The following is a 23133-nucleotide window of genomic DNA, read 5'->3' as shown; positions in this document are numbered from 1 at the left end:
AGTCTATAATATAGATGTACTATAATTTATTTTAACTAATTTTCTATTAGTGGACATTCAGGTTGTTCCTGCTCTTGTTATTGTAGATAGTGCTTCAACAAATAATTTTGTAAATACATCGTTGTGTACATGTGAGTGAGTGTATCTGTAGGGTAAATTCTTTTTTTTTTTTCAAGTTTTTTTTTTTAAGATTTTATTTATTTATTCATGAGAATACACAGAGAGGAGAGAGAGAAGCAGAGACACAGGCAGAGGGAGAAGCAGGCTCCATGCAGGGAGCCTGATGTGGGACTCGATCCTGGGTCTCCAGGATCACACCCTGGGCTGAAGGCGGCGTTAAACCACTGAGCCACCGGCGCTGCCCTGTAGGGTAAATTCTAATGTTAGAATAACTCAGTTATAACTATGCATTTATAGTTTGGTAAGATGTTACCAAATTGCCTATCGTACCTTTTTTTGTTTGCTAAGTCCTGTCTTCTTGATACCACAAAGCTTCTAGACATTATTTTCTTTTTCCCAGAGAAAGTGAAATTGGCAGTCTTAAGAATCTTGGTCAGTCAGCAGGATGCATATGGAATCAAAGCCTTTCTGATTTCTGTAAAAATGCAGTAAAGGCAAATAGCCTTTTTCCTCTGCCACCTCCGCAGAACCATCTTTGTTGACCATTTGATGTAGGCACTTTATTCCTTAGGTTGCCAATATCTAACAACCTAAGCTTCTGACTGCTTTATATTTGCAAAACATAAAGATGTGTTTCTGCCCCAGAGCAGATGACTTCTGACCATAGTTCTGATTTCTGTCTCAGTGTTCCTTTTCCTACCTTCCTATTCCTTTTTCCCTTTGAAATCAGCCCAGGGGGTCTCAGAGACCCATGTCTAGGCCATGGCACATGCTTTTACTGAGATCTGTTCTTTCACTTACTGTTGTTTCCATATCCCAGACTAGGAACTCTACATCCAAGAAAGCTCAGCACCATCAATTTCTCTTCTAGGTTCTAGCAAGAGGAGAAGAAAGGAGGAAACCACAGGGAAAAATGTTAAGAAGACACAGCATGAGTTAGATCACAATGGTCTTGTTCCCTTACCAGTCAAAGTCTGCTTCACATGCAACAGGTATTTTTCTTCCATCCTGAGGGCTCTTCTCTGTAGTCATCAAATGATGTTGATGTTTTTTCTCTCTTCTGTCACCTCTTCCAAAACCTGTATGTTAAATGTGGACAACCCATATCCTGATGGCATGAGTACAGAGACTGAGTGGTCAATTGACCAGAATCTTGACTATCTTAACAACAAAGTCCCTAAAGTACCTTAGACTGTGTTTATAGAGGCTTGGATGAGAGGAGTTGGTCTTAAACAGAAGTGGGAGATATTTAGACTAGCTAGGAGGAGGAAGTCTGGCCAGCAGAAACACAGGGCCCTGGAAAAGGCAAATAATTTTTTAAGTCACCAGAGATGAGTTTAAAAGTAGTATAAGTATCCATGGTAGCTAATATGCATCAGACTGGATGACTTCCAAAAGCCTCCAGGCTGCCCCAGTTGTAGCTTTCCTGAGACACTGGTTTCCTTCAAATAGGATCTCCTCAGTGACAGGAACCAGCTGCTTCAATTACTGAAGCTGGACTTAGCGGCCTGGGTGACTTAGAAGGGCAGGATAGCAGGAGAAAATAGCTATCAAAAAGAAATGTGCCAAAGAAAAAAAGGAAATGTTCCACAACAAAAGCTGTAGGGAACTGGATAGTAGAACAGCAGAATTCTGAGCCAGGCCCAGACTAAGGTTCCAGTGCATCTCAGGGACCCAAGGAGTATCATAGTTACAAGTCATATCTGGTGTTTGCTGAAGCTCCTCCCTTAAACTTGTATACACACAAACACATTACAGAATCCTTTCCTGGCACAGCTCTCTCTCTCTGTGTCATTTTTGCTGAGTGCTTCATGTAGAAGAGAAGTCCTTTCTTGCTATATAGTATAAGACTCTAGAAACACTGCTGGAGATTTTTTTTTCTTTTTTTTTTTTTTTTTAATGAGGTAGTTACTTTCTTTTCAGGAGTAGAAAGATCAGAACAGAGTTGGCTATCTTCCCCTTGTGGGTACTGAGCATTGATCATTCCTGCTCTGACAGCCACTTTAGCTCTACTCCAAATAAACATTCACTTCCCCACAAGACACATTCCTCTTAAAAGAGAGAATAATGGAGAGCCTGGTGGTAGCCCCCAACCTCATCTGTCTTCCTAAACCATGAGTGTAACTGATCACTAGAGGGGAGGCTCTGAGAGAATGTTGTAAGGATTAGGGAGGAAAGGCTGTTCCACAGAGCAGAACTGGTTTGAATTTTCCCGTTTTGCCACAGAAATGGCCTACAACCATTTTTTGCAGGAGCTGCCGCGTGGCCCCTCTCATCCAGTGTGACTATTGCCCCCTCCTGTTCCACATGGACTGCCTCGAGCCACCGCTCACTGCCATGCCCCTGGGCAGATGGATGTGTCCAAATCACATCGAACATGTGGTGGTAAGTACAGCGTCACCCCTTCAGTTTTCTCTGAGCACAGCTGGGGCATGGACTGATTCAGGAAAAAGCATACTAGGGTCAGCTCTGTACCAGAGTTCACTATAATCTCTCAGATGCTGGATTCTGCAGACCATCCTACTCAGTTCTGATTCTTTTGACATGCTTCAGCTGTGTGTTTTCCCTTTACCCACAATGCCTCAGTTTATCTGTTCAGGCAGACTTGGTTGTTTATGCATAATTTCTTCCACAGTGAATTAAGCAGCTGACGTTACAGCTCTAAAAGAGGGGTATGTTAGATCCAACTTATGGGAATAAATGCTCTCGTGGTAGTTGCTTCCGTATTTTCCTGACTCTTATTTTTAGAGGGAACAAACTAAGAAACTCTAAAACATCTATCCTCATATCTCAGGAATTATCACAGGCAGTCAACTTCCAGTAACTTGGGAGAGTTGATGAATTGGCATGATAACAGTGTTCCAGACAGACAGTTATTGCAACACCTGAGGCCCTTTCCTGTCTCTTTAGTTTTTGACACCCACCTTGTCATGGTACATAATAGATATTCAGTGAGTAAGTTGTTGAATGAATGAATGGTGTGAGGGTCCTTTTATCTTCTCTCTCGGGAGTCTTGGGTGCATTTTCCAGATGCTACCAGGGGCTCAAACAGAATTGTAGTTTGCTATCTCCAAAAGAGGCTTAAGCTTAGTCCCTTTTATGCTAGACGCTAAGAACAGTCATTTACAAGGTTGAATGGGTGAGGGCTTCAGAAGAGCAGCTCCCTCCTAAGAGTAGCCTTTCTAGATTAAAAAGATTATTGTTGGGGATCCCTGGGTGGCTCAGCAGTTTAGCGCCTGCCTTTGGCCCCGGGCGTGATCCTGGAGACCTGGGATTAAGTCCCACAACGGGCTCCCTGCATGGAGCCTGCTTCTCTCTCTGCCTGTGTCTCTGCCTCTCTTCTCTGTGTGTGTCCCTCATGAACAAATAAATAAAAGTCTTTTTAAAAAAATGTTTTTAAAAGATTATTGCTTAAGAAATTGTCTATCAGATGATAATAACCATGGATGGATTGTCTTTTGACCCTTAGCATGACAGTGTACTCCTCACATTGTACCAAAGGACCTCAGTTACAGACTTGCACACTTGGGCAAAAATGTTGCTTTGCCTCTTCATTTGGCTGACACTGCTCAGAAAGGTTTATCTAGGAGGAAGCTTCTCTCTGAGGCTCAGTTATGAGTGTTTCATTTTGTCCCCTGCTGAACCAGAGAAAAACAACCATAAGCTGTGTGCCCAAATACAAATCTTAAAGGGCAGCTTTCCAACAGATGAAAAATTAATTAGGCAATTTTTTTATTAGCTGCGTAGAGGTTTTTCCTACTTTACTAATTAGGAACCTGCTGTGGAGATCTTTTCTTTTGAATTAAAGTGTAGTGGACTATAGGGCCCCTGGATGGCTCATTCGGTTAAGTGTCTGCCTCCGGCTCAGGTCATGATCCCAGGGTCCTGGGATCGAGCACCCGCAACAGGCTCCCTCCTCCAGCGGGGCATCTGCTTCTCCCTCTGCCCTCTCCTTTCCCCTCCCTCCCATAATTAAAAAAAAATAAAGTTTAATGGACTCTGCAGACGTAGAAGAGGGAAAGTGGCATAGTGTTCATATGCCTTCCATATGCTCCTGCATAAAATTCTTTCTTTCCCTCCCTTTTGCCTCAAGAGCAGTCCAGGCTTTCCACCTCCTCTAGAGCAGGACTGTGATATATCCAGATGGGCTCACTAATATTCCCTGGTATGTTGGAAGAGGAGTAGGGCAGGGACACACAGGATTCTGTTGCTGATCCCTGTTATCAGCCAAGCTCCTATTTAGGAAACTGTCCTGCTTCCTTTGGGGAAAAAAATCCCTTCTAGAAAGAGTCTGGGTCTCAGGGGCCAAGGCCCACATCTCCTCTGAAACCTATGCTCCATCAGGGTACACTGCAAAAGGTGGTGTGAACTGTCAGAGGCTGAATTTAAAGGGCATTTCTTAGCTAATTTGCGATTTCCTATCCCCCTCAAGCTTCTCCAGAGGATAGAAGAGACCAGTTTACCCCTGCTAGACCAGACAGGGCTGGGGGAGAACATCTTATCCATGTTCCCTGGCCATCTGACAGAAGTGTTTTGACATATCAGCCCCTGACAGAAAGAACCTATTTGGCCCAGTGCTTCTATATTTTGAACCTAGAGAATAGAGGTAGTTGGGAGGGGATGCCTTTTGAGGTTCATTGCAAGAGGGTGTCTGCTTTTTTCCTAGCTGAACCAGAAGAATATGACACTGAGCAATCGGTGCCAGGTGTTTGACCGTTTCCAGGACACCATTTCGCAGCATGTGGTCAAAGTGGACTTCCTGAACCGAATCCATAAGAAGCACCCTCCTAACCGCCGTGTGCTCCAGTCAGTCAAAAGAAGAAGCTTGAAGGTGAGTCCCAACCTGGTTCAAGCAGGATGATGTGTGCTCTGATTGTGTTCATGGGATAGACAGAGGATCATGGGCCCAAATTTAGAGACAGGAAGACTGAAGCCCTGAGATTTGTCTGTGGTATCTCAACAAGTAGTGAATGTGTTTTCATACTTGAGGATGGAGTTCAGAATTATGAAGGCCAAACCACAAACTCTACAAGTCACCGGTTCTCCTGAAGATAAGTGCTCTTTAGCCCCTTCCATCAAACAGATGTGCTCTATTACCACCCCGGGCCTGGCGCTCATGCTATCTGTTCCTGGGAGATGGCCCCTTTCCCAGAACTGCCTAGTGGGGTGAAGGTGATAGTGATGAAGCAGAGGACCATGTGGAAAGTGAGGAGCTATCCCAGCTGAGGAACTTAAGAGGAGAATGACTAAAGGAGAGTTAAATCTGTTTTCCAGGCTGCTAGGAATATATCATGAATACTCCAAATTGTGGCCTTGCTGTAATAATATCTAACATGCATTTGACAGTTGCTAAAGTGTGTCCACAGAGATAGACAGAAAAAATTCCTTTGTTTGAAAAACGTTTAGAGGTATTGAGGCTGTCTTCATAAACCAATCAGTTCCCTTATTCATTTGACTGAGAGAGCCCAACACTAATATTACAACATGCTTGATTTTTTTCTCTTCTGAAGTAATCCCACAGGCAGTGCTGTCTTTGGAGACCAGCAATTCTCAAATATGGCCACTTGGTGGCAGCCGCGCTCTAAATCACTCACTCCACTCCCATCACTTCCAGTGGATGTCAGCACCAGCAAAATGCTAACTGTTGGAAATTGTAAAATAATCTCTTAACTGTGTAAATATTTATACTTAAATGCAAACACCAGTTTCCAAAATCAAATCAAGGTGTTTCCAGTTGGGGGTATTACAGAGGTGGCATGCCTTATACCTTAGTGAAACAGATTTGAAAATAACCTAAACTGTATAATTCCCCATGTAGATTTGGAAGAGAGCCTGGTGGCTGAAGTGAACAGTCCAGGAGGCTCTGATAAAATCCTGTTGCTTTAGAGCCCCCCCTCCCCCTACCTACCTTCCTTCCTTTCTTTAAGACAAGTGGGGGGGCAGCCCTGGTGGCTTAACAGTTTAGCGCAGCCTTCAGCCCAGGGCATGATCCTGGAGACCTGGGATTGAGTCCCACGTCGGGTTCCCTGCATGGAGCCTGCTTCTCCCTCTGCCTGTGTCTCTGCCTCCCTCTCTCTCTGTGTGTCTCTCATTAATAAATAAATTTAAAAAAAAATAAGACAAGTGGGGGGCAGAGAAAGGGAGAGAGAGAGAATTTTAAGCAGGCTCCACGCCCAGCACAGAGCCCAACATAGGGCTCGATCTCCCAAATCAGAGATCATGACCTGAGCTGAAAACTTGACCAACTAAGCCACCCAGGCATCCCCCCCCCCCTCTTTTTTAAAGGTTTTCCTAGTCTTGAGGAAAATCCAAGGACATGAATTGCCTGAAACACATTTTTTACTTAGACAATTTGAAAATGAATTGAGGACTATAGCAGCACAGGGCAGTGATGGAGAACTGCTCAGGCTCTGTCATGGAACATCTTTATCATTGATGTAGAGCAGTGCAGCAAATTTGGCTTAAGAACTTTGTATTTAAAAAAAAAAAAAAGAACTTTGTATTTTGTTGGGGATTCCTCTTCCTACTACCCCTTCACTCTTCGCCAGGGGGCAACCTCAGATTTGCCTACCATTCCATTCCTCCCCCTCCCATTCCTAGGTGACCTTGGATAAAACCATGGAACTGGCCACCACCAATGGTGCTGACTCTCAATTCCGTATGCCTTGCCTTTCTCCTCATATCCAGACTGCTGTGTGCCTGCCCATCCCAGAGACACCTCAGTCTCCACTTGCCCAAGACCAAAGGTGTTCTGCCTCCAAATCTCCTCTTCCTCTTGTATTTCCTGTTTCAGTAAATGATCATGATTGCCATCCAGCTCCCTCAAACCAAAATTCTGGAAACCATTTTCAGTTCTTCTTCTTTTATCCTCAATAAGGACTTGGTCACCAAAGCTGTTCTCCACATGTTTTCCAGATCCACCAAGTGCTTCCACCTCTCTGTGCCTTATATGCTGCTCCCTTACCTTCAGTTACCCTTTATCTGCCTGGAAGTTCTCAACTTCCATGGCTCAACTCAGATATTGTTTTCCTGCGACATCTTCCCTAATCCAGAGTTCTGTCTTCCCAAGACAGACATGAGCACTCTCCTCTAATGTTTTTAGTAGCTCCTTAGCCACGCCGCTATACTAGGTCCCCTTACACTGCTTTGTAATGTTTCTGTGTTTATTTCCCCAGCTAGACTGTGCGCTCCTTGAGGGCAGAGCTTTTATTCATCTCTGGATCTCTAGGGCTTGGTACAGTACCCAGACTCAGGAGATGCTCAGTAAATGTTGGCTGAATGTATGAATGACTCTTTGCTTGTGTGGCTCTTTCATTCTTACATGGTTAGGATTCCGAATGTGCCTTTTGTCTTTGTACTACAAAGAGTTCTTCAGTTGTTTCATCAGTCATGAATGAATGGGTGAAGAAAACAGACATTGATAGAGTGCTTATCACCGGCCAGGCCTCATGCTGAGCATTTCCACTGTGAATGTGACCTCCTTTAACTTTTTACTTCTCGGATCCTGCTCACTCAACTCCCAAACTTGCCGCTGAGCAGTAAGAGCCTAGAGTCCCACTCTGAAACTGTGTCTAGTGTCTGTCTTACACTTCTTAGGCTAAAGCAGTGGTTTTTGTCTTCTACGGGCCTTAGACCTTGATAAAGAAGCAGGGTATGGGCAGGGCGCCTGCCTGCTGTTTCTAGCTCTCTTCCTTCTCAGGCTAATGTGTGTGTGTCTGAGGCACAGGGCAGTTGCAGCCCACTGAGCCTGCTTGTCCTAGTGGACCCCAGAGTGCATGACGGTCCCATGGGCATCAGCACCACAAATGGAAGAATGTGGCCAGGGCAGAATCACCTGGGCGTGTTGGCGCTATCTCCCCTCTCCTTCCTCCTTCTTTCTGTCCTAACCAGGTTCCCGATGCCATCAAATCTCAGTACCAGTTTCCACCCCCTCTCATTGCACCTGCGGCCATTCGGGATGGGGAGCTGATCTGCAATGGGATCCCTGAGGAATCACAGACGCACCTTTTGAACTCTGAGCACTTAGCCACCCAGGCAGAGCAGCAAGAGGTGAGTGAAGGTAGGGCCGGGATTCCAAAGCCAGTCTCCTTCCATCTCACCTCAACTGAAGTAGTCTCAGTGCTGTTCCCATCCCCATCTTCTGCAGCCCCACCCCCACACCCTCACCCCCTGAGAGTTGAATATTCCAGAGAGAACTTCTGGCCGATACTCTGAAGTAAAAGAAGTTACAGAGTCAACCAGTCTGCTTCTCTCCATGGGTCCCCCCATGTGCTGTGAGACTGGCATATCTGTCTTGTAGAAAGAGATGAGTAGACTCATAGAGAGGTTAGGTGGTAATGCTGAGCATATAGCAGTTGCTTAGGGTACTTGCTGAATATTGGTTCACAATATGAACCTTAGAGGCAGAGCCAGACTGAGAACCCCAAGCTCTGCTGACCAGGGTGTTGCCTGCTGAGTGTACCAACAAGTCTTGCTTGGGACTGGAGGTGGAATCCTGTCAGAAGTCAAGCACACCTTTTCTGGGCATTTGCAACGGGACCTTGGAAACAGTGCTTATCAGCCATGTGGTAGCCCTGGCCACTGGGGCAGAAAGGACCAGCGCCTCCCAGGCCTCTCACCCTCCTCTCCTCTCCTCTCCTTCCATTGCAGTGGCTCTGTAGTGTTGTTGCGCTCCAGTGCAGCATATTGAAACATTTATCTGCTAAGCAGATGCCTTCGCATTGGGACTCTGAACAGACAGAGAAGGCTGATATTAAGCCTGTTATTGTGACTGACAGCTCAATCACCACCTCCCTGCAAACAGCTGACAAGGCACCTACACCTTCCCACTGCCCCTTGTCCTGCCCCTCAGGGATTAGCACCCAGAATTCCCTGAGCTGCTCTCCACCCCACCAGCCCCCAGCCCTAGAGGACATCAACTGCAGTTCTTGTGTGGAAAAATCCAAGAAAGCCCCCTGCGGGACTGCCAACGGGCCAGTGAGCACAGAGGTGAAAGCCAATGGCCCACACCTCTACAGCAGCCCCACTGATTCCACGGACCCCCGGCGACTCCCAGGCGCCAACACCCCCTTACCAGGCCTCTCCCACCGGCAAGGCTGGCCCCGGCCCCTCACGCCACCAGCGGCTGGGGGGCTTCAGAACCACACCGTCGGCATCATTGTGAAGACAGAGAATGCCACTGGCCCCAGCTCTTGCCCCCAGAGGAGTTTGGTTCCTGTCCCAAGCCTGCCCCCTTCCATTCCCAGCTCTTGTGCCAGCATCGAGAACACCAGCACTTTGCAAAGAAAGACTGTCCAATCACAGATAGGACCTCCGTTGACAGATTCAAGGCCACTGGGCTCACCCCCAAATGCCACCCGGGTGCTCACTCCCCCCCAAGCAGCAGGAGATGGTATCTTGGCCACAGGAGCCAACCAACGATTCTGCTCACCAGCGCCATCATCAGGTGAGTGCTGCTCAGCCTTGGGGTAATTTGGAGTCCTTTCATGCTCTTCCTGGCAGTTAAACTTCAAAAGACACTTACATTCTTGTGCATATTTCAGAGGAGTTTGATCACTCTATTACTTGCCCTCCCCACATTTATGTGATAGAAGAGAAACACGTTAACTTGTCCCCGTTTTATTGGTGGGTTTGCTTAGGCTCTGAAAGTTTAAGTGATTTCCTCTAGGTGGCCCACTGAGTCAGTGGCAGGATTGGAACTATGGCTGGGTTTCTTGATTCCAACTTCCCACACCTTTCAGACTTAGTCTTCTTTGTGTTTTTGTTCCATCACCTTAGAGGAAGGCAGCTGCTCTCTGGAGCCACTGGGACCAGCCTGAGGTGCTAGGTGATGGCCTCTGTGTTTCAGGATCCACACCAGAGGACTAGATCACACCTGATCTAGATTCTCAGAGCCCGCTCATTTGAAGGAGCTTCTGCATCAGGAAAAGCAGGGGTAGAAAGCAACACTGCCTTTCAGAATAGCTGTAGAGTGGCATGCCCACAGAGGTTGGTCTGTCCCAAAAGCTCACCCTTGGGCCACGTCCAGAAAGGCAGCCCCCTGTATTGATACAGGGGACTCTCAGCTGTCCCCAGTCAGCACTCCGGACCTCGAGATTGCTGACCCCAGCATCTGAACCAGGTTTCAGATGCTGCTGGAACCCCCTGTGGTCTCTCCTGTCTGAACTGAAGCTGGCCTCCTAGTCAGCTGGGAGTCTCGGTAACCAGGTGACTGTGACTTCTCTGCATGGGGGCCCCTGGTCCCAGGATGGCCCCTACCCTCAGGCTCTTTTCCTGTCCCTGTTAACCTCTTAATACCAACCTGGATAGATTTTGCACCCTGTGAGTCGAACTTAAGGAGGCAGGAATTGAAGGGGCAGATACCACTTATTTGAGTGAATGGAGGCAGCAGGGAGGTAGTCATGGCCTAAAGAACAAAGCTGCCCCACCGCATTCCCCAGAGCAGTTGATTGCACTGGTTCTCAGTGCTCTGGAGACTCCTGCGTGCCCGGGTGCATTGTCGTTCCATCTGCCCTTCCTCACCACACATTTTTAGCTCTAGGAGTTCCAGAGCCTATGGGGTGAGAATCAAGAAGGGAACATCACCTTGGGTCCGAAATCCAGACCTGTCTCAGCAGTGGGGGATTGGACCGGTGGGTTTCCCCTCAGGCGACGTAAGTAACAGTCTTCCTGCTCCGTCCCCAGATGGCAAGGTCAGCCCCGGCACGTTATCCATAGGAAGCGCTTTAACCGTACCCTCTTTCCCAGCCAACTCTACTGCCATGGTGGACCTCACCAACTCACTTCGAGCATTTATGGATGTTAATGGAGGTGAGTGAGTGAGCTGCTGCTCTGCCACCAGCTGCTGTGTGAAGGTGCTGTCCCCGCACAGCATCAAGCTCATTTCAGAAAGGAACAGAAGGGCTGCCTCATCTCCGAGGGCTGGGGAGGTGGATTCAGAAGGAAAGCCCCTCCTACCTCTGCCTTCTACATGGCCATATACACATAATCAAAGGTGAAGGGAGAGGGGAGAGCAGAGCCAAGCTGAGCCTGAAGGCAGAATAAAACCAGGAGGGCCTTGTTCCCAAACTTAAAGAGAATGGAGGCAGAGCTTGTCCTTTGAAGAGAGGGTGGGTAGAAAATATATGCCTCGGTGTCAGACATCCAGCATCATAAACCCCACACACACCCACATACCCCCGCCCAACAGGCAAGTGGTTTTTCTTTCTCTGCCTTTCTAGGACCACTTGACCTAAAATCAAGCTACCCACCTGCAAGAGGCAGCTGCACAGGCTGCGTCAGGGCCCATGTCTCACTGCAAATGGCTAGTGGGATGCCCAGCTCTGGATCCTTAGGCCACTTTGTATTCCGCTGTCCGAGAAAAATCACTTGGCTAGATTCTAGAAATGCTAAACTATTTACTGTATGACCCTCACCTACTTCCACATTCCATTTCCTCCTCAGCTGCTTTTTAATCTTTCTCTTTGGTTAATAGAAATCGAGATAAATATGCTGGACGAGAAGCTGATCAAGTTTCTGGCCTTGCAGAGAATACATCAGCTTTTCCCCTCCCGGGTCCAAGTTTCACCGGGCAGTGTCGGGGCACATCCGCTGGCTTCTGGAGGGCACCACACAGAAGGTGCGCATGCACACACCTGCCACCACAGCATACCATCAGATATCTTTTCTGTATGTGAGCAGCTATTTCCCCTCCATGAGGAATCTCAGTTTTCAGTACCTCAGTGCTCCTTGTTTGCCTTTAACGGGCTTAATAAAGCACCATGGTTTCTTTCCCCAGAAAACAGGAACAAAAAGGCAACCACAGCTTTCACGTCAGACTCAGGGAAGTCTGAGCTATAACTTTCTTTCATGCTCATCCACCCTGAGACACACATAGCATCTATAAGTGCTTTTGGGTATATGTGGTATGCTTTCTGCTGAACTGCTTTCAAATATATGGGTTACAAAGGTTTCCCAAAAGGGAATTTTTTAAGCTCCCTTTATGGTGAGAAGCAAAATAACAGCTGGGCTAGGGGCACCTGGCTGGCTCAGTCAGTAAAGCATACAGCTCTTGATCTCAGGGTCATGAGGTTGAGCCCCATGTTGAGCATGGAGCCTACTTAAAAAAGAAAAGAAAAAAAATAACAGTTGGGCTGGCCTCCTAGAAATTCTTCCCAAGAGTTTAAGTGCTTAGGATATTCCTTAGAGCATTAACCTTTAATGAGCCTTACTGACTGAAATTGTGTGGTCCCCAGACCAGTAGCATCAGCATCACCTAAGAACTTGTTGGAAACGCAGTGCTCAGGCCCCACCTCTGACCCACAACATCAGAACATTTCACACTTGAGTTCTGTGACCATCTTCAAAGATGGTCCCTCTTACCCTGTGTTGACAAATGCTCTGGGTGGGGGAAGAGAGCATCACCCTGAAGCAGCCCAGGGTCCAAGGTGAGTTTGGCAAGATGACTCTCATCTAGTGGGATTATTTTCTCTAGGCCACAAGCCAAAGGTCTAGGCTCTTTTGGTTTCTGTTTGGGTCTCAGGTCCTGAGTTTCTGAATGATGCCGTCCCTGTGTTTGTCTTGTAGTACAAAGAAAGGAAGTACAGGCCCGAGCTGTGTTCTACCCTCTCTTGGGGCTGGGAGGAGCTGTGAACATGTGCTATCGAACCCTCTACATTGGAACAGGTGAGCCAACTAGAAGAGGCAATGAATCTGTTCAGCCCTAAATACTAACACCCCCCCCTTCCCCACAGAGGCCAGAAAAATGGGTGAGGGAAACCCTCTCCAGGGCTGACTGGTTTAACCCAGCAGATATTCAAGCAAGAGGGACTAAGAAAGGAGATTACCAGCTACTTGTCTTCTTTGGCTCGAGCCCTTTTGCTTTAGGCCCAGCATGACCTCAAGAGAGAGGAGTCAGCTCTGACTGCTGCTCAGGGAGGCATTTTAAACACGCAAGAAAAACTCAAGCAGAGGGCACATACATTGTCCTGGAGGTCTTTGAAAGAGTGATAGGGCTCACACATACCTAACCCTTACTCAGTCCTGTATCCTGTACACAGGGCCTGTCAGATTAGCCCTCGGCCTACAAATCCCCTTTCTCTCCAACAGTCAGATCTATAAACCCTACACCCTGTGTTGTTCCCTCAGGTAAATAACCCACCATCCTCAGGCACTCACTCTTCCCTTCTGGGCAGCAGCCATGTGTTCTAAATGAGATCAGCTGGCAGGGACAGCTGTTCTTTAGAAGGGGATTGAAAAGAAACCAGTTTTATTCAAAAATACAAGGAAGAGGCCCTGAGCTAGCTTTCTCCTGAGGTCTTATCAGTGCCTGCCCCAAAGCTCACTCCCTGCCACCCACCTTCCCCCTACACACACACCTTACAGTCTGTTCTCTGCCTGCCTTTGCCTCTACTCCTGCCACTTGCAGGAGCTGACATGGACGTGTGCCTTACAAACTATGGTCACTGTAACTACGTGTCCGGGAAACACGCCTGCATATTCTATGATGAGGTGAGGGCTGGGAATGGGGTGGGAGGGAGTTCTCCCAACCTGAGGCCTCTCCTAGGCAGTAGGGTTTTGTTCCATGCCCTGGGTGAGGGGAGCAAGGAGGGGGAGGTCTTCTCTTCTTCCCTCCCTGTCATTCCTGGAGGAGAAGAGTCTTGGCGTGAAAGGGCATCTTACCATGGCTATCCTGCTCCCTAGGAGGAGGATTGCCATTTCTCCTAAGGTTGGTCACAGGCTCAGCAGGGGGAGCCCACCCGAAAGCAGGGCCAGGGGACCAGCACAGGAGGAGGCCAAACCCTCTGTGCCAGTGGATAGCATTTCAGCAGGAGCCCGTGCCAAGGAGGCACAGAATAAAGGAGCAGTGGTAGAGCGGGGGTTGTGGGGCACTGGGAAGGGAGGCTTCCCTGAGGAGGTGAATCTTGAGCCCTATTCTAAAGAAACAGGGAAGGGGGCGGGGGGGGCTTGACTGGGGAAGAAAGAGAGCTCCCGAGGTAGAGCAGCACAGCCTTCTCCATGTGTCCTCTCTCCCCTTAGCCCCAGGCCCCACGCAGCAGACCACACATCTTATCTTCCCTCCTCCTCCTCAGAATACCAAACATTATGAGCTGTTAAACTACAGTGAGCACGGGACAACGGTGGACAATGTGCTGTATTCATGTGACTTCTCCGAGAAGACCCCGCCAACCCCCCCAAGCAGTATTGTTGCCAAAGTGCAGAATGTCATCAGTAAGTTGGAGCCTGTGGCCACAAAGCTGGCCATTCTTGGACACATTGTGTTAAGACCCCTGTCAGGGTGGCTCTGGCTTGCTGCCAATGACCTGCTCTCACCTTCCCGGTCCCATTGGCCAGGCTCTCCTTGCCCATGGGCCCAGGGAAAGCCACAGAGAAGCCAGTGCTATGGGTACATACACCTCCTTAAGGACTTCCAGCTCCCTGGGGCCTTTCCTGGTGTCCCTCAGCCCTAGGAACACAGCATTTAGAAAGGGGAGGAACAGAGCCCCAGCCAGGGGCAAACAGCCCAGATGGATTGGCTTCTCACCGTTCCTCTCCCAGTGATGGCCCTCTTTCTTCCCAGGGCGCCGCCGGCACCAGAAACAGGATGAGGAGCCAAGCGAGGAGGCAGCCGTGATGAGCTCCCAGGCCCAGGGGCCACAGCAGAGACCCTGCAACTGCAAAGCCAGCAGCTCGAGCTTGATTGGGGGCAGTGGGGCCGGCTGGGAGGGCACGGCCTTACTGCACCACGGCAGCTACATCAAGCTGGGGTGCCTGCAGTTCGTCTTCAGCATCACTGAGTTTGCGACCAAACAGCCCAGAGGCGATGCCGGCCTGCTGCAGGATGGGGTCTTGGCAGAGAAGCTGTCTCTCAAGCCCCACCAGGGCCCTGTGCTGCGCTCCAACTCCGTTCCCTAGGACGGGCAGCTGCCCCAGCGCCCACCCACCCGCCCCACCCAAGACTCCTGCGATGCAAAAATGTACACAAACCAAGCCCGGGTTTTTTCTAGACTCCACCAGAAACCCTTCAACCACAATCTTTGCATGAAATGAAGAAAAACCTTTGACTGTTTTTTAAAAAATCCTTTTTCTTTTCTCAAGTTCTAGGGGGCATTTGCACATACATTTGTACTCAACATTTCATGGGAAAGCGGCAGACCCGAGCTGAGGAACAGCGTGGGCAGGGAGGGGAAGGCTGGCGGTCTGGACACGTCCTCAAACATGAAACCGCTCCCCACCCGACTCCCGCCCCCTCCCCCTCCCCCGCCGTTGTAAAATAATCAGAAACTTGTTCTATTTTGTGGCAGTGACAATAGTTTTATATTAAAAGAAAAAATACAGTTTTCATACAGCAAAATCTATACAATATCATTGTTTTATTTAATATAAAGATCGCTACCCACCCTACTTCCGTGGTTCCTACCCTCCAAGTTATTTTCCCTTTCTGCAGCGGTTGCACTACAGGTAGCTACTGTGTATTATGGACAAATGAGAAATGAATTCTTTTTCTGGCTGTCCATTTATTTTATTTCAAATAAGGAAAAGTGTATTTGGATTTTGTGTAAATACATCCAGTGATGACATTTTTTCAATGTTTTTAAAAACTGTACAGTACTACATGTGGTAGAGCGTTTTCTTCAAATTGTCTATTGTAGCAAAAACGTTTTTGTCGTAAACCTGTTTTGTCTCCTTTTTTTGTTCTCTTGCCACTTCTCTCCTGTTCCTCCCACCCCTGGCTCCCTCCTTTCCCCACCCTCCCACCCCTAGTAGTACCAATGTACATAGTAATTGTAATGTTTTAGACTTTACAGAAACTTTCCTGTATTCTGTATATAAAAAAACAAAAATACTTCAAATTATGTTTTCTGCCTGTCTGTCCTACCTGTCATCACCCTTACAGAGGGGACCCTCCCCCAAGATCCTGGTCGCAGTCTCTGAATTCATTTCATTCCCAGACACTCAGTCCCCAAGGGAAGGCAGGAGGGTGGAAGGTCTGGGAGGAAAGTAAGCCCAATATAGGTGTAGGAAAGTGAAGGGCTAGGGTTGCTTCTGCTAAGGGGGAGCAGGGGGCTGTTGTCTGGCTTTATGGGTGACTTGAGGAAATCACTTGATGCAACCATATACAAGAATCCAAGAGGAAAAAAAAAAAAAAGAATCCAAGAGAGTGGGCCCTTGCCCCTTCCTGTTGACTCCAAAATCAAGATAAGAAAACAGGAGCTGTCGTAAGACCTCTGCCTTCTGGCCTAGAAACACTAACCTCAGGAGTTAGGGCTACCTTTGGTTGCAGTCTTTTGCTATCCTGTTTGATTCATCGGTTCTGGGAGAAGTCAATGCCTGGCTTTATCCTTGTCAGCCTTAGCTGGGCATGCAGCACCTCAACCAAGTATCACTTGCATTCCTCCTCTCTGCATGGCCTTTGCTGGGACTTGGGGCTTGGTCTAGGTAACCCACTGTGAGCAGGCAACAGGACAGATGTGCTCCCTGCCTCTTGGAGCTTAGAATCTAGTGTGGAACAATTTGTCGATTTAAATGTCTCTGGGAAGCATCGCGAAGGAGAGATTCAATCTCTAGACCCAGTCAAGCCACAACTTACATGACTAGCGATCCTAACTTCCCTACAATTGCAGCTCATCAGAAGATGTGTGCATGGCATTTTCTTAATTCTTAGGCCCTGACAACCCTCTCAGCAAACCAAGCTCCCATCCTTTCCTCCTCTCCAACCATACATGAGAAACTTTCTTTTGGAAGTGTTTCCTGAAGACAAGTCTTTGACTCCTTAGATAGAGATCACCTGTGTGTCTATCCCAGCAATGTTCCAGGAAGTGGTGTGTCAGGGTTTTGCCCTGAGGATGGAGAATGCACCCATTTGTTTCATTAACATTCCATTCCCAGCTTCATCCCACAGCGTCTACAATAGAACCCCAAACCAATAATGCAGCCAAGTAGGAAACTTCTCCCTCCCCTGGAATCAGGTCTGTTCCTAGTTTCGACCTACCTGCTTGGCTTAGCCTCCACCACTGCTCCCTGTGCCCTGATGGGCCTCAAGGTCCCCAAGGACAGAAACATTGTTCTGTTCAGTATTTCCAAGGCTAACCACACTGCTGGTCACACCATAAATGTCAAACAGCAGGTGCTAAGTTACAATGGTTTACTCAGGCTAGTCCTTGTCCTGGCAAGTCACCTGGCCAGCAGTACCCTTACCCATACCCTAACCCTCCTTACCTGTCCCCACTTACCTTGCCATCATAGTCACTTCTTAAACTGAGTCATGGAGCTTCTTCACCTATTTCTACCCCCTGTGAGGACCATCCCAGAGAAATTTCCTCCTGGAGGTCAGATAATGGGTTTTGCATTGAATGCTTCCCTTCAGAAATGTAGAGGATGGGGAGCAGAGACAGGGAGATATAAACAGCTAATGAAGGAGTAAATCATAACAGCCCTGGACAGATGGTGCCACCCTGACCATTACCTCATCTCTTTCTGACCTTTATAGGAAGAACAGGAAAAATTCTAGCAGCAGAGGGCTGGGAGTGAGGATCAGGAATTGGAGGGCAAGGCTTCCAGGATCAATCTCTCTCTCAGACATAACAGCATTCGTGTACATAGACACCCCTCCAGAAGAGAAAGTCTCTGCTACTCACAGTTGACACCCAGAGGGCTTACACACACCCTGTGAACCCCTCCTGCAAGGCCTCAGCTACGGGCATGCGCACAAAGGACAGCTACATAGGCAGATGTTCATTCAAGCACACATCGGCAGAGACTACAGATGCATGTACACACCTGGGGCGGCTCTTGGCCCACGTGGGCACAAACATGTAAAAGATGGTCACACAGGGATCCCTGGGTGGCGCAGCGGTTTAGCGCCTGCCTTTGACGCAGGGCGCGATCCTGGAGACCCGGGATCGAATCCCATGTCAGGCTCCCGGTGCATGGAGCCTGCTTCTCCCTCTGCCTGTGTCTCTGCCTCTCTCTCTTTCTCTCTCTCTCTCTCTCTATCATGAATAAATAAAAATTAAAAAAAAAAGATGGTCACACAGGCACACACACACAACCTGAAGGGTAATCCCAGGGCCCTTGGGCACATTACACACTCACGAGTCATTCACACACTCAGAGTTGGTGGATGCGTGTACATAGCCAGGGTGCCCCCGCACACAAACACGCTTCTGGAAGGAGTTCACGCAGGCACACACCTAGAGGGCGCTGCCAGGGCCCAACCCACACGGGCCTCTAGAAGGTGCTCCACAAGCACACACCTACAGGACGAAGGCGCATGCCTAGGGGGCGCTCGCAGGGCCCACGCTCACACGCACGCACACACACCCCTGCCCAGCCTCCCGCCCGCCTCCGCCTCCGCCTCCGCCTTCAGGGAGGCCCGAGCGGGTGCGGGGCGGACCGGCAGCCGCCGGGCGGGCGGCGATCCAGGGGAGGCGCGGGGCCGGTGCGGGGGCCGAGCGGCGCGGCCGGCATGGAGGCGCTGCTGCTGGGCGCGGGGCTGCTGCTGGGCGCCTACGTGCTTATCTATTACAACCTCGTGAAGGCCCCGCCCTGCGGCGGCATAGCCAGCCTGCGCGGCCGCACGGCCGTGGTCACGGGTGAGTGCCGGGGGCCGGGCAGGCGGGCTGGCCGCGGGGCGCGGAGGCCGGGCGGCGGGGGCGGCGAGGGCGGCGGGGGCGGGGGCGGCGGCCCGCGGGGCTCAGCGCGCCCACCGCCCGCCCACCGCAGGCGCCAACAGCGGCATCGGGAAGATGACGGCGCTGGAGCTGGCGCGCCGGGGAGCGCGCGTGGTGCTGGCCTGTCGGAGCCGGGAGCGCGGGGAGGCGGCCGCCTTCGACCTCCGCCAGGTGAGGGGGGGCCAGAGAGGGCGAGCGGAAAACGGACACTTGGGGATGCGGAGGGGTGAACACAGCGGCTCCCTCAGCTGGTTGTTAGTGCAGAAAAGAGGGTCCGCTGGTGCTCTGGGGGACCAGCGGGGAAGGGGCACCAGACGCCAGCTAGGAAGTGGGTTTTGCGAAAGAAGTAATTGCTGTTCTAAGACGTTTAAGGATTGGTAAAAGTTACATTAATGAAAGACGGTAGGGAAAGGAACAGCAGGGGGAACAGCATATGCAAAGGCCCTGAGGCAAGAGAGCTGATTTGAGTTTAAAAAAAAAAATGAAAGAAAAGGCTTATTGAGGCTGGATGGAGCACAAAATATAGGGGAAAGAGGCAAAATGAAGATGCTGGAGGCCCTTATAGACCCTATTGAGGAACTCAGATTTTATAGGAGGAGCAGTATTAGTGAAGGGTCTTCAGCAGGGTATGGACTGTCAGAATAGCCTTCCGGGAGGAACCCCTCAGTGGCTGCACATGCCTGGACTGGGGTGAGGGGGCAAGAGTGGGTGAGGGGAGACCAATGAGAAAGATGTCTGCTGTAGATTTCAGGATAAGCAATAATGGGCAGAGAGAATGATGATAATAATACCAAGTACTACCTACACAGTGCTGACTGAGTGCCAGGCTCTAAGTATTTTATGTATATTAATTCAATCCTCACAACAACTCTGTGAGATAGGTGCTACATTATTCCCACTTTACAGTGAGAAAACTGAGCCCCAGGAAGATTAATGTCACACTTGCCTAATGTCACACTCTAATAAAAGACAAAGTCAAGATTTGCATCCAGAGTCCACATGCTTATCCACTACATTCTATTGCCTAAGGGCAAATCTTAGTAACAGTATGAGGAGGACTCTCAAAATTTGGTACCTGGGGAGAGGGAAGAGGAGAGAGATGCCTGGTGACAAGCCCAGCCCTTGCTGCCCCACAGGAGAGTGGGAACAATGAGGTCATCTTCATGGCCTTGGACTTGGCCAGTCTGGCCTCTGTGCGGGCCTTTGCTACTGCCTTCCTGAGCTCTGAGCCACGGCTGGACATCCTCATCCACAATGCCGGTGAGGGGCAGCAGGCCCTGCAGGGGGGCGGCGGGTGGGCAACCATACCCTCCGGCCAGGTCTTGCCAAAGCCCATTGGATGTGTGGGAAGGATGCCCCCTACCACTGTCTCACAGATGGGGACACTGTGGCCTTCCGGGTTCCCTGTGGAGCAGTTGCTCATATCTAGCCCCTGCCCCAGGGATCAGTTCCTGTGGCCGGACCCACAAGCCGTTTAACCTGCTGCTGCGAGTGAACCACATTGGTCCCTTCCTGCTGACACATCTGCTGCTGCCCCGGCTGAAGACATGCGCCCCTAGCCGCGTGGTGGTGGTATCCTCAGCTGCCCACAGGCGAGGGCGCCTCGACTTCACACGCCTGGACCGCCCAGTGGTGGGCTGGCAGCAGGAGCTGCGGGCATATGCTGACAGTAAGCTGGCCAACGTGCTATTTGCCAGGGAGCTCGCCACTCAGCTTGAGGGTACTGGTGTCACCTGCTATGCAGCCCACCCAGGTGAGGCCTGGATCTCTGACTGCTCTGGTTGGCTTTCATTCCCCCTCTCTCAACCTCAACCTGTCCTGTGCACCCCCAGCCTCTCACTGAGCCACAGAAACTCAGAACAGGAAGGAAACATGGTATAAGGAGAGACTGTTCCTTGCTGATCTTGGAAGGAGGCTCTCCTTGTCTGGGTTATTCCCCTCACACCACTAGCTTGGATGCTGAGTACTGGTTAGGGTATGGCAATTAATAAAGCCCAGGCTCTCACTCCAAGAAGCCATCCATATGATGAACTCACTATAAAAATAAGAATGATGAGGAAGGGTAATAATTACTTATTCATTAAAAAAGCATTTACTGAGTACCTATTACATACCAGCCATTAATCCTGGTGCTGGGAACATAGCAGTGAACAAAACATAGACCCTTTCCCTGTAGAATTTACATGCTAGTTTAAGGGAAGGGGACATGACTAATAAATATATACAATGACAGGTGGCAATAAAATGCAACGGGAAAAATAAAGCAGAGTGAGAGGGATATGAAATGACAGGAGGTGCTGTTTTTCTGTGACAGTCAAGGAAGACATATCTGAAAAGGTGACATTTGTGTAGATGCCTGAAGGAGATGAGAGAATGAGCCATGTGGCTTTCTGAGGAGAAGAGTGTAAAGACCAGAGCTGATAGCCTTTGCAAAGGCCCTGGGACAGAAGTCCCTGGCAGGCTGGAGAAAGAATAGGGAACCCCATGTGGCTGGAACAGAGTGAGAGAAGCAGAGTGGCAAGAGATGAGATATAGAGATGGGCCGAGTCATCTAGGGTCTGGAAGTCCACAGTAAGCATTTTAGCTTTTAGGCTAAGTGAGTTAACTGATGAATAAGGCCCACCTCTGCCTTATGGAACAGATCACAGGATAACAAGATCTATCCCACCCATATTACCATACCGCATTTTTTTTTTTTTAGATTTTATTTTTAACTAGTCTCTACAACCAAAGTGAGGCTCAAACTCACAACCCCGAAATCAGGAGTCACATGCTCTAACGAGCAAGCCAGCCAAGCACTCACCATATCACACTTCAGATAGTCATTGCCTAAGACTCACTAGTAATTATAATAGTGACAATAACCACAACTAATGGTTATCAAGCTTTTATTACACTCCTCAGCTCTAATGTCCAAAACAGTGACCGGTCTGCCATTGGTGTTAATACCTTTGCTGCTTAAACAAAGGAAGAGGACTTGAAGAAGGAAAAAATGTGCCCTCAGGCTGGGGGGGGGGCGGCACAAGGAAAATCTGGGACATGAGAATGGACAGGAGCCCCAATAGAAAGGAGGAGGCTTGCTGTCCCCCACAAGGGACTTGAATGCGCACTCCACACTATCCTGGTTTCCCTAGAACTGGACTCTGTTCCTCATCCCCTTCTAGCCCTGTTCTTGCTGCTCTTCCCCTGGACCCTCACCCACCGTCCTCCCCACTTCCTTTCTTCCTGTCCACAGGGCCTGTGAACTCGGAGCTATTCCTGCGCCATGTTCCTGGATGGCTGTGCCCACTCTTACGCCCACTAGCTTGGCTCATGCTGCGGGCACCAAGAGGGGGTGCCCAGACACCCCTGTACTGCGCTCTACAGGAGGGCATTGAGCCCCTCAGTGGGAGATATTTTGCCAACTGCCATGTGGAGGAGGTTCCCCCAGCCGCCCGAGATGACCGTGCAGCTCACCAGCTGTGGGAGGCCAGCAAAAGGCTGGCAGGGCTGGGGCCTGGCAAGGACGCTGAAGCTGATGAAGATTCCCAGCCTGAGGACCCGAGGACCCCATCTTCCCCGAGCAGCCCCCACCCTGAGGAGCCCACAGTTTCTGAACCCTGCCCCACCTCTCAGAGTTCGCAAGACTTGCCTAAGGTCACACGCAGAATCCAGGTTCAAACTGAACCTGAGCCCTGCATTTCCTAATCCCTAGGCTGGGATGTTTTCCATGGCACTGGGTGACCCTTGGAAACCTTCACTGCGCGCCAGGCCATGCCCTGAGCACTGAGGGGTTTGCAATTTTTACCTCTGTGGTTCTTTTCTGGGGCTCCACATTATGTCCTGAACAGCTCTTTTCCTGGTGGAATGAAATCGTGGGCGATGGTTTCTTCCTGAAAATAGCCATACTCCCAGATTCAGGGGTGGGGGATAAATGCGCCAGCATTGCTTCTGAGGAATTTGAATTTGGTATTACCAGTCCCCGCGCTAGGTGACTGATCAGCTCTGGGTGAGGGCCGGGACGGTGGTCATTTGGTGGAGTGCAAGGTGCGAATTCCTGAACTGGGCCCTTTGCAACCTTGTAGCCCGGTAGTTAAATGACCCTCTTCGCCGAGGCGGGACTCGGCTGCGGAGTGAAGGGACTCGCCCAAGGTCTCGCGTCTCCCGGCCGGCAAGGGCAGGGGCGGTGTGACTCCGGGCCGACGGCGGCAGGGTGGGTGCGGGGAGGAGAGGCAGGTCCGGGCGCTCGTTACGGGGCGGCCCGGGGGGTCGGGGGGCGTCCTCCCGGGGCGCGGGGGGCTGGGCCCCAGGAAATAAAGCGTGTTGACCGCCTCGCCTCGCGCTCGCTGCCGCCGCTCTCGCCGCCGGCCCCGCCCTCCGCCGC

The 23133-nt window shown here is 49.9% G+C and overlaps 2 protein-coding genes across 2 annotated transcripts in view; both read left to right on the top strand.

Moving 5' to 3' along the window:
* Nucleotides 1–15841, top strand: part of PHF12 (PHD finger protein 12) — a 42507-nt gene extending 26666 nt beyond the window's left edge. The window contains 11 exon segments of the mRNA XM_025476340.3: nt 992–1112; nt 2373–2505; nt 4787–4951; nt 8011–8169; nt 8770–9565; nt 10804–10929; nt 11594–11737; nt 12685–12783; nt 13526–13608; nt 14190–14328; nt 14678–15841. Coding sequence (XP_025332125.3) covers nt 992–1112; nt 2373–2505; nt 4787–4951; nt 8011–8169; nt 8770–9565; nt 10804–10929; nt 11594–11737; nt 12685–12783; nt 13526–13608; nt 14190–14328; nt 14678–15012 — 2300 coding nt within the window. The 3' untranslated portion in view covers nt 15013–15841.
* Nucleotides 15842–18511: 2670 nt separating this feature from the next.
* Nucleotides 18512–22882, top strand: DHRS13 (dehydrogenase/reductase 13). Its single transcript, XM_025476359.3, has 5 exons — nt 18512–18692; nt 18823–18941; nt 19907–20030; nt 20212–20523; nt 22006–22882. Exons 1-5 carry the CDS (start codon nt 18566–18568, stop codon nt 22455–22457), a joined length of 1134 nt encoding a protein of 377 aa, XP_025332144.1. The 5' UTR covers nt 18512–18565; the 3' UTR covers nt 22458–22882.
* The last annotated feature ends 251 nt before the right edge of the window (nt 22883–23133 follow it).

The sequence above is a fragment of the Canis lupus genome, chromosome 9 (assembly GCF_003254725.2).
Source record: "Canis lupus dingo isolate Sandy chromosome 9, ASM325472v2, whole genome shotgun sequence".
Classification (NCBI taxonomy): Eukaryota; Metazoa; Chordata; class Mammalia; order Carnivora; family Canidae; genus Canis; species Canis lupus.
This window is presented reverse-complemented; position numbering and strand designations above follow the sequence as displayed.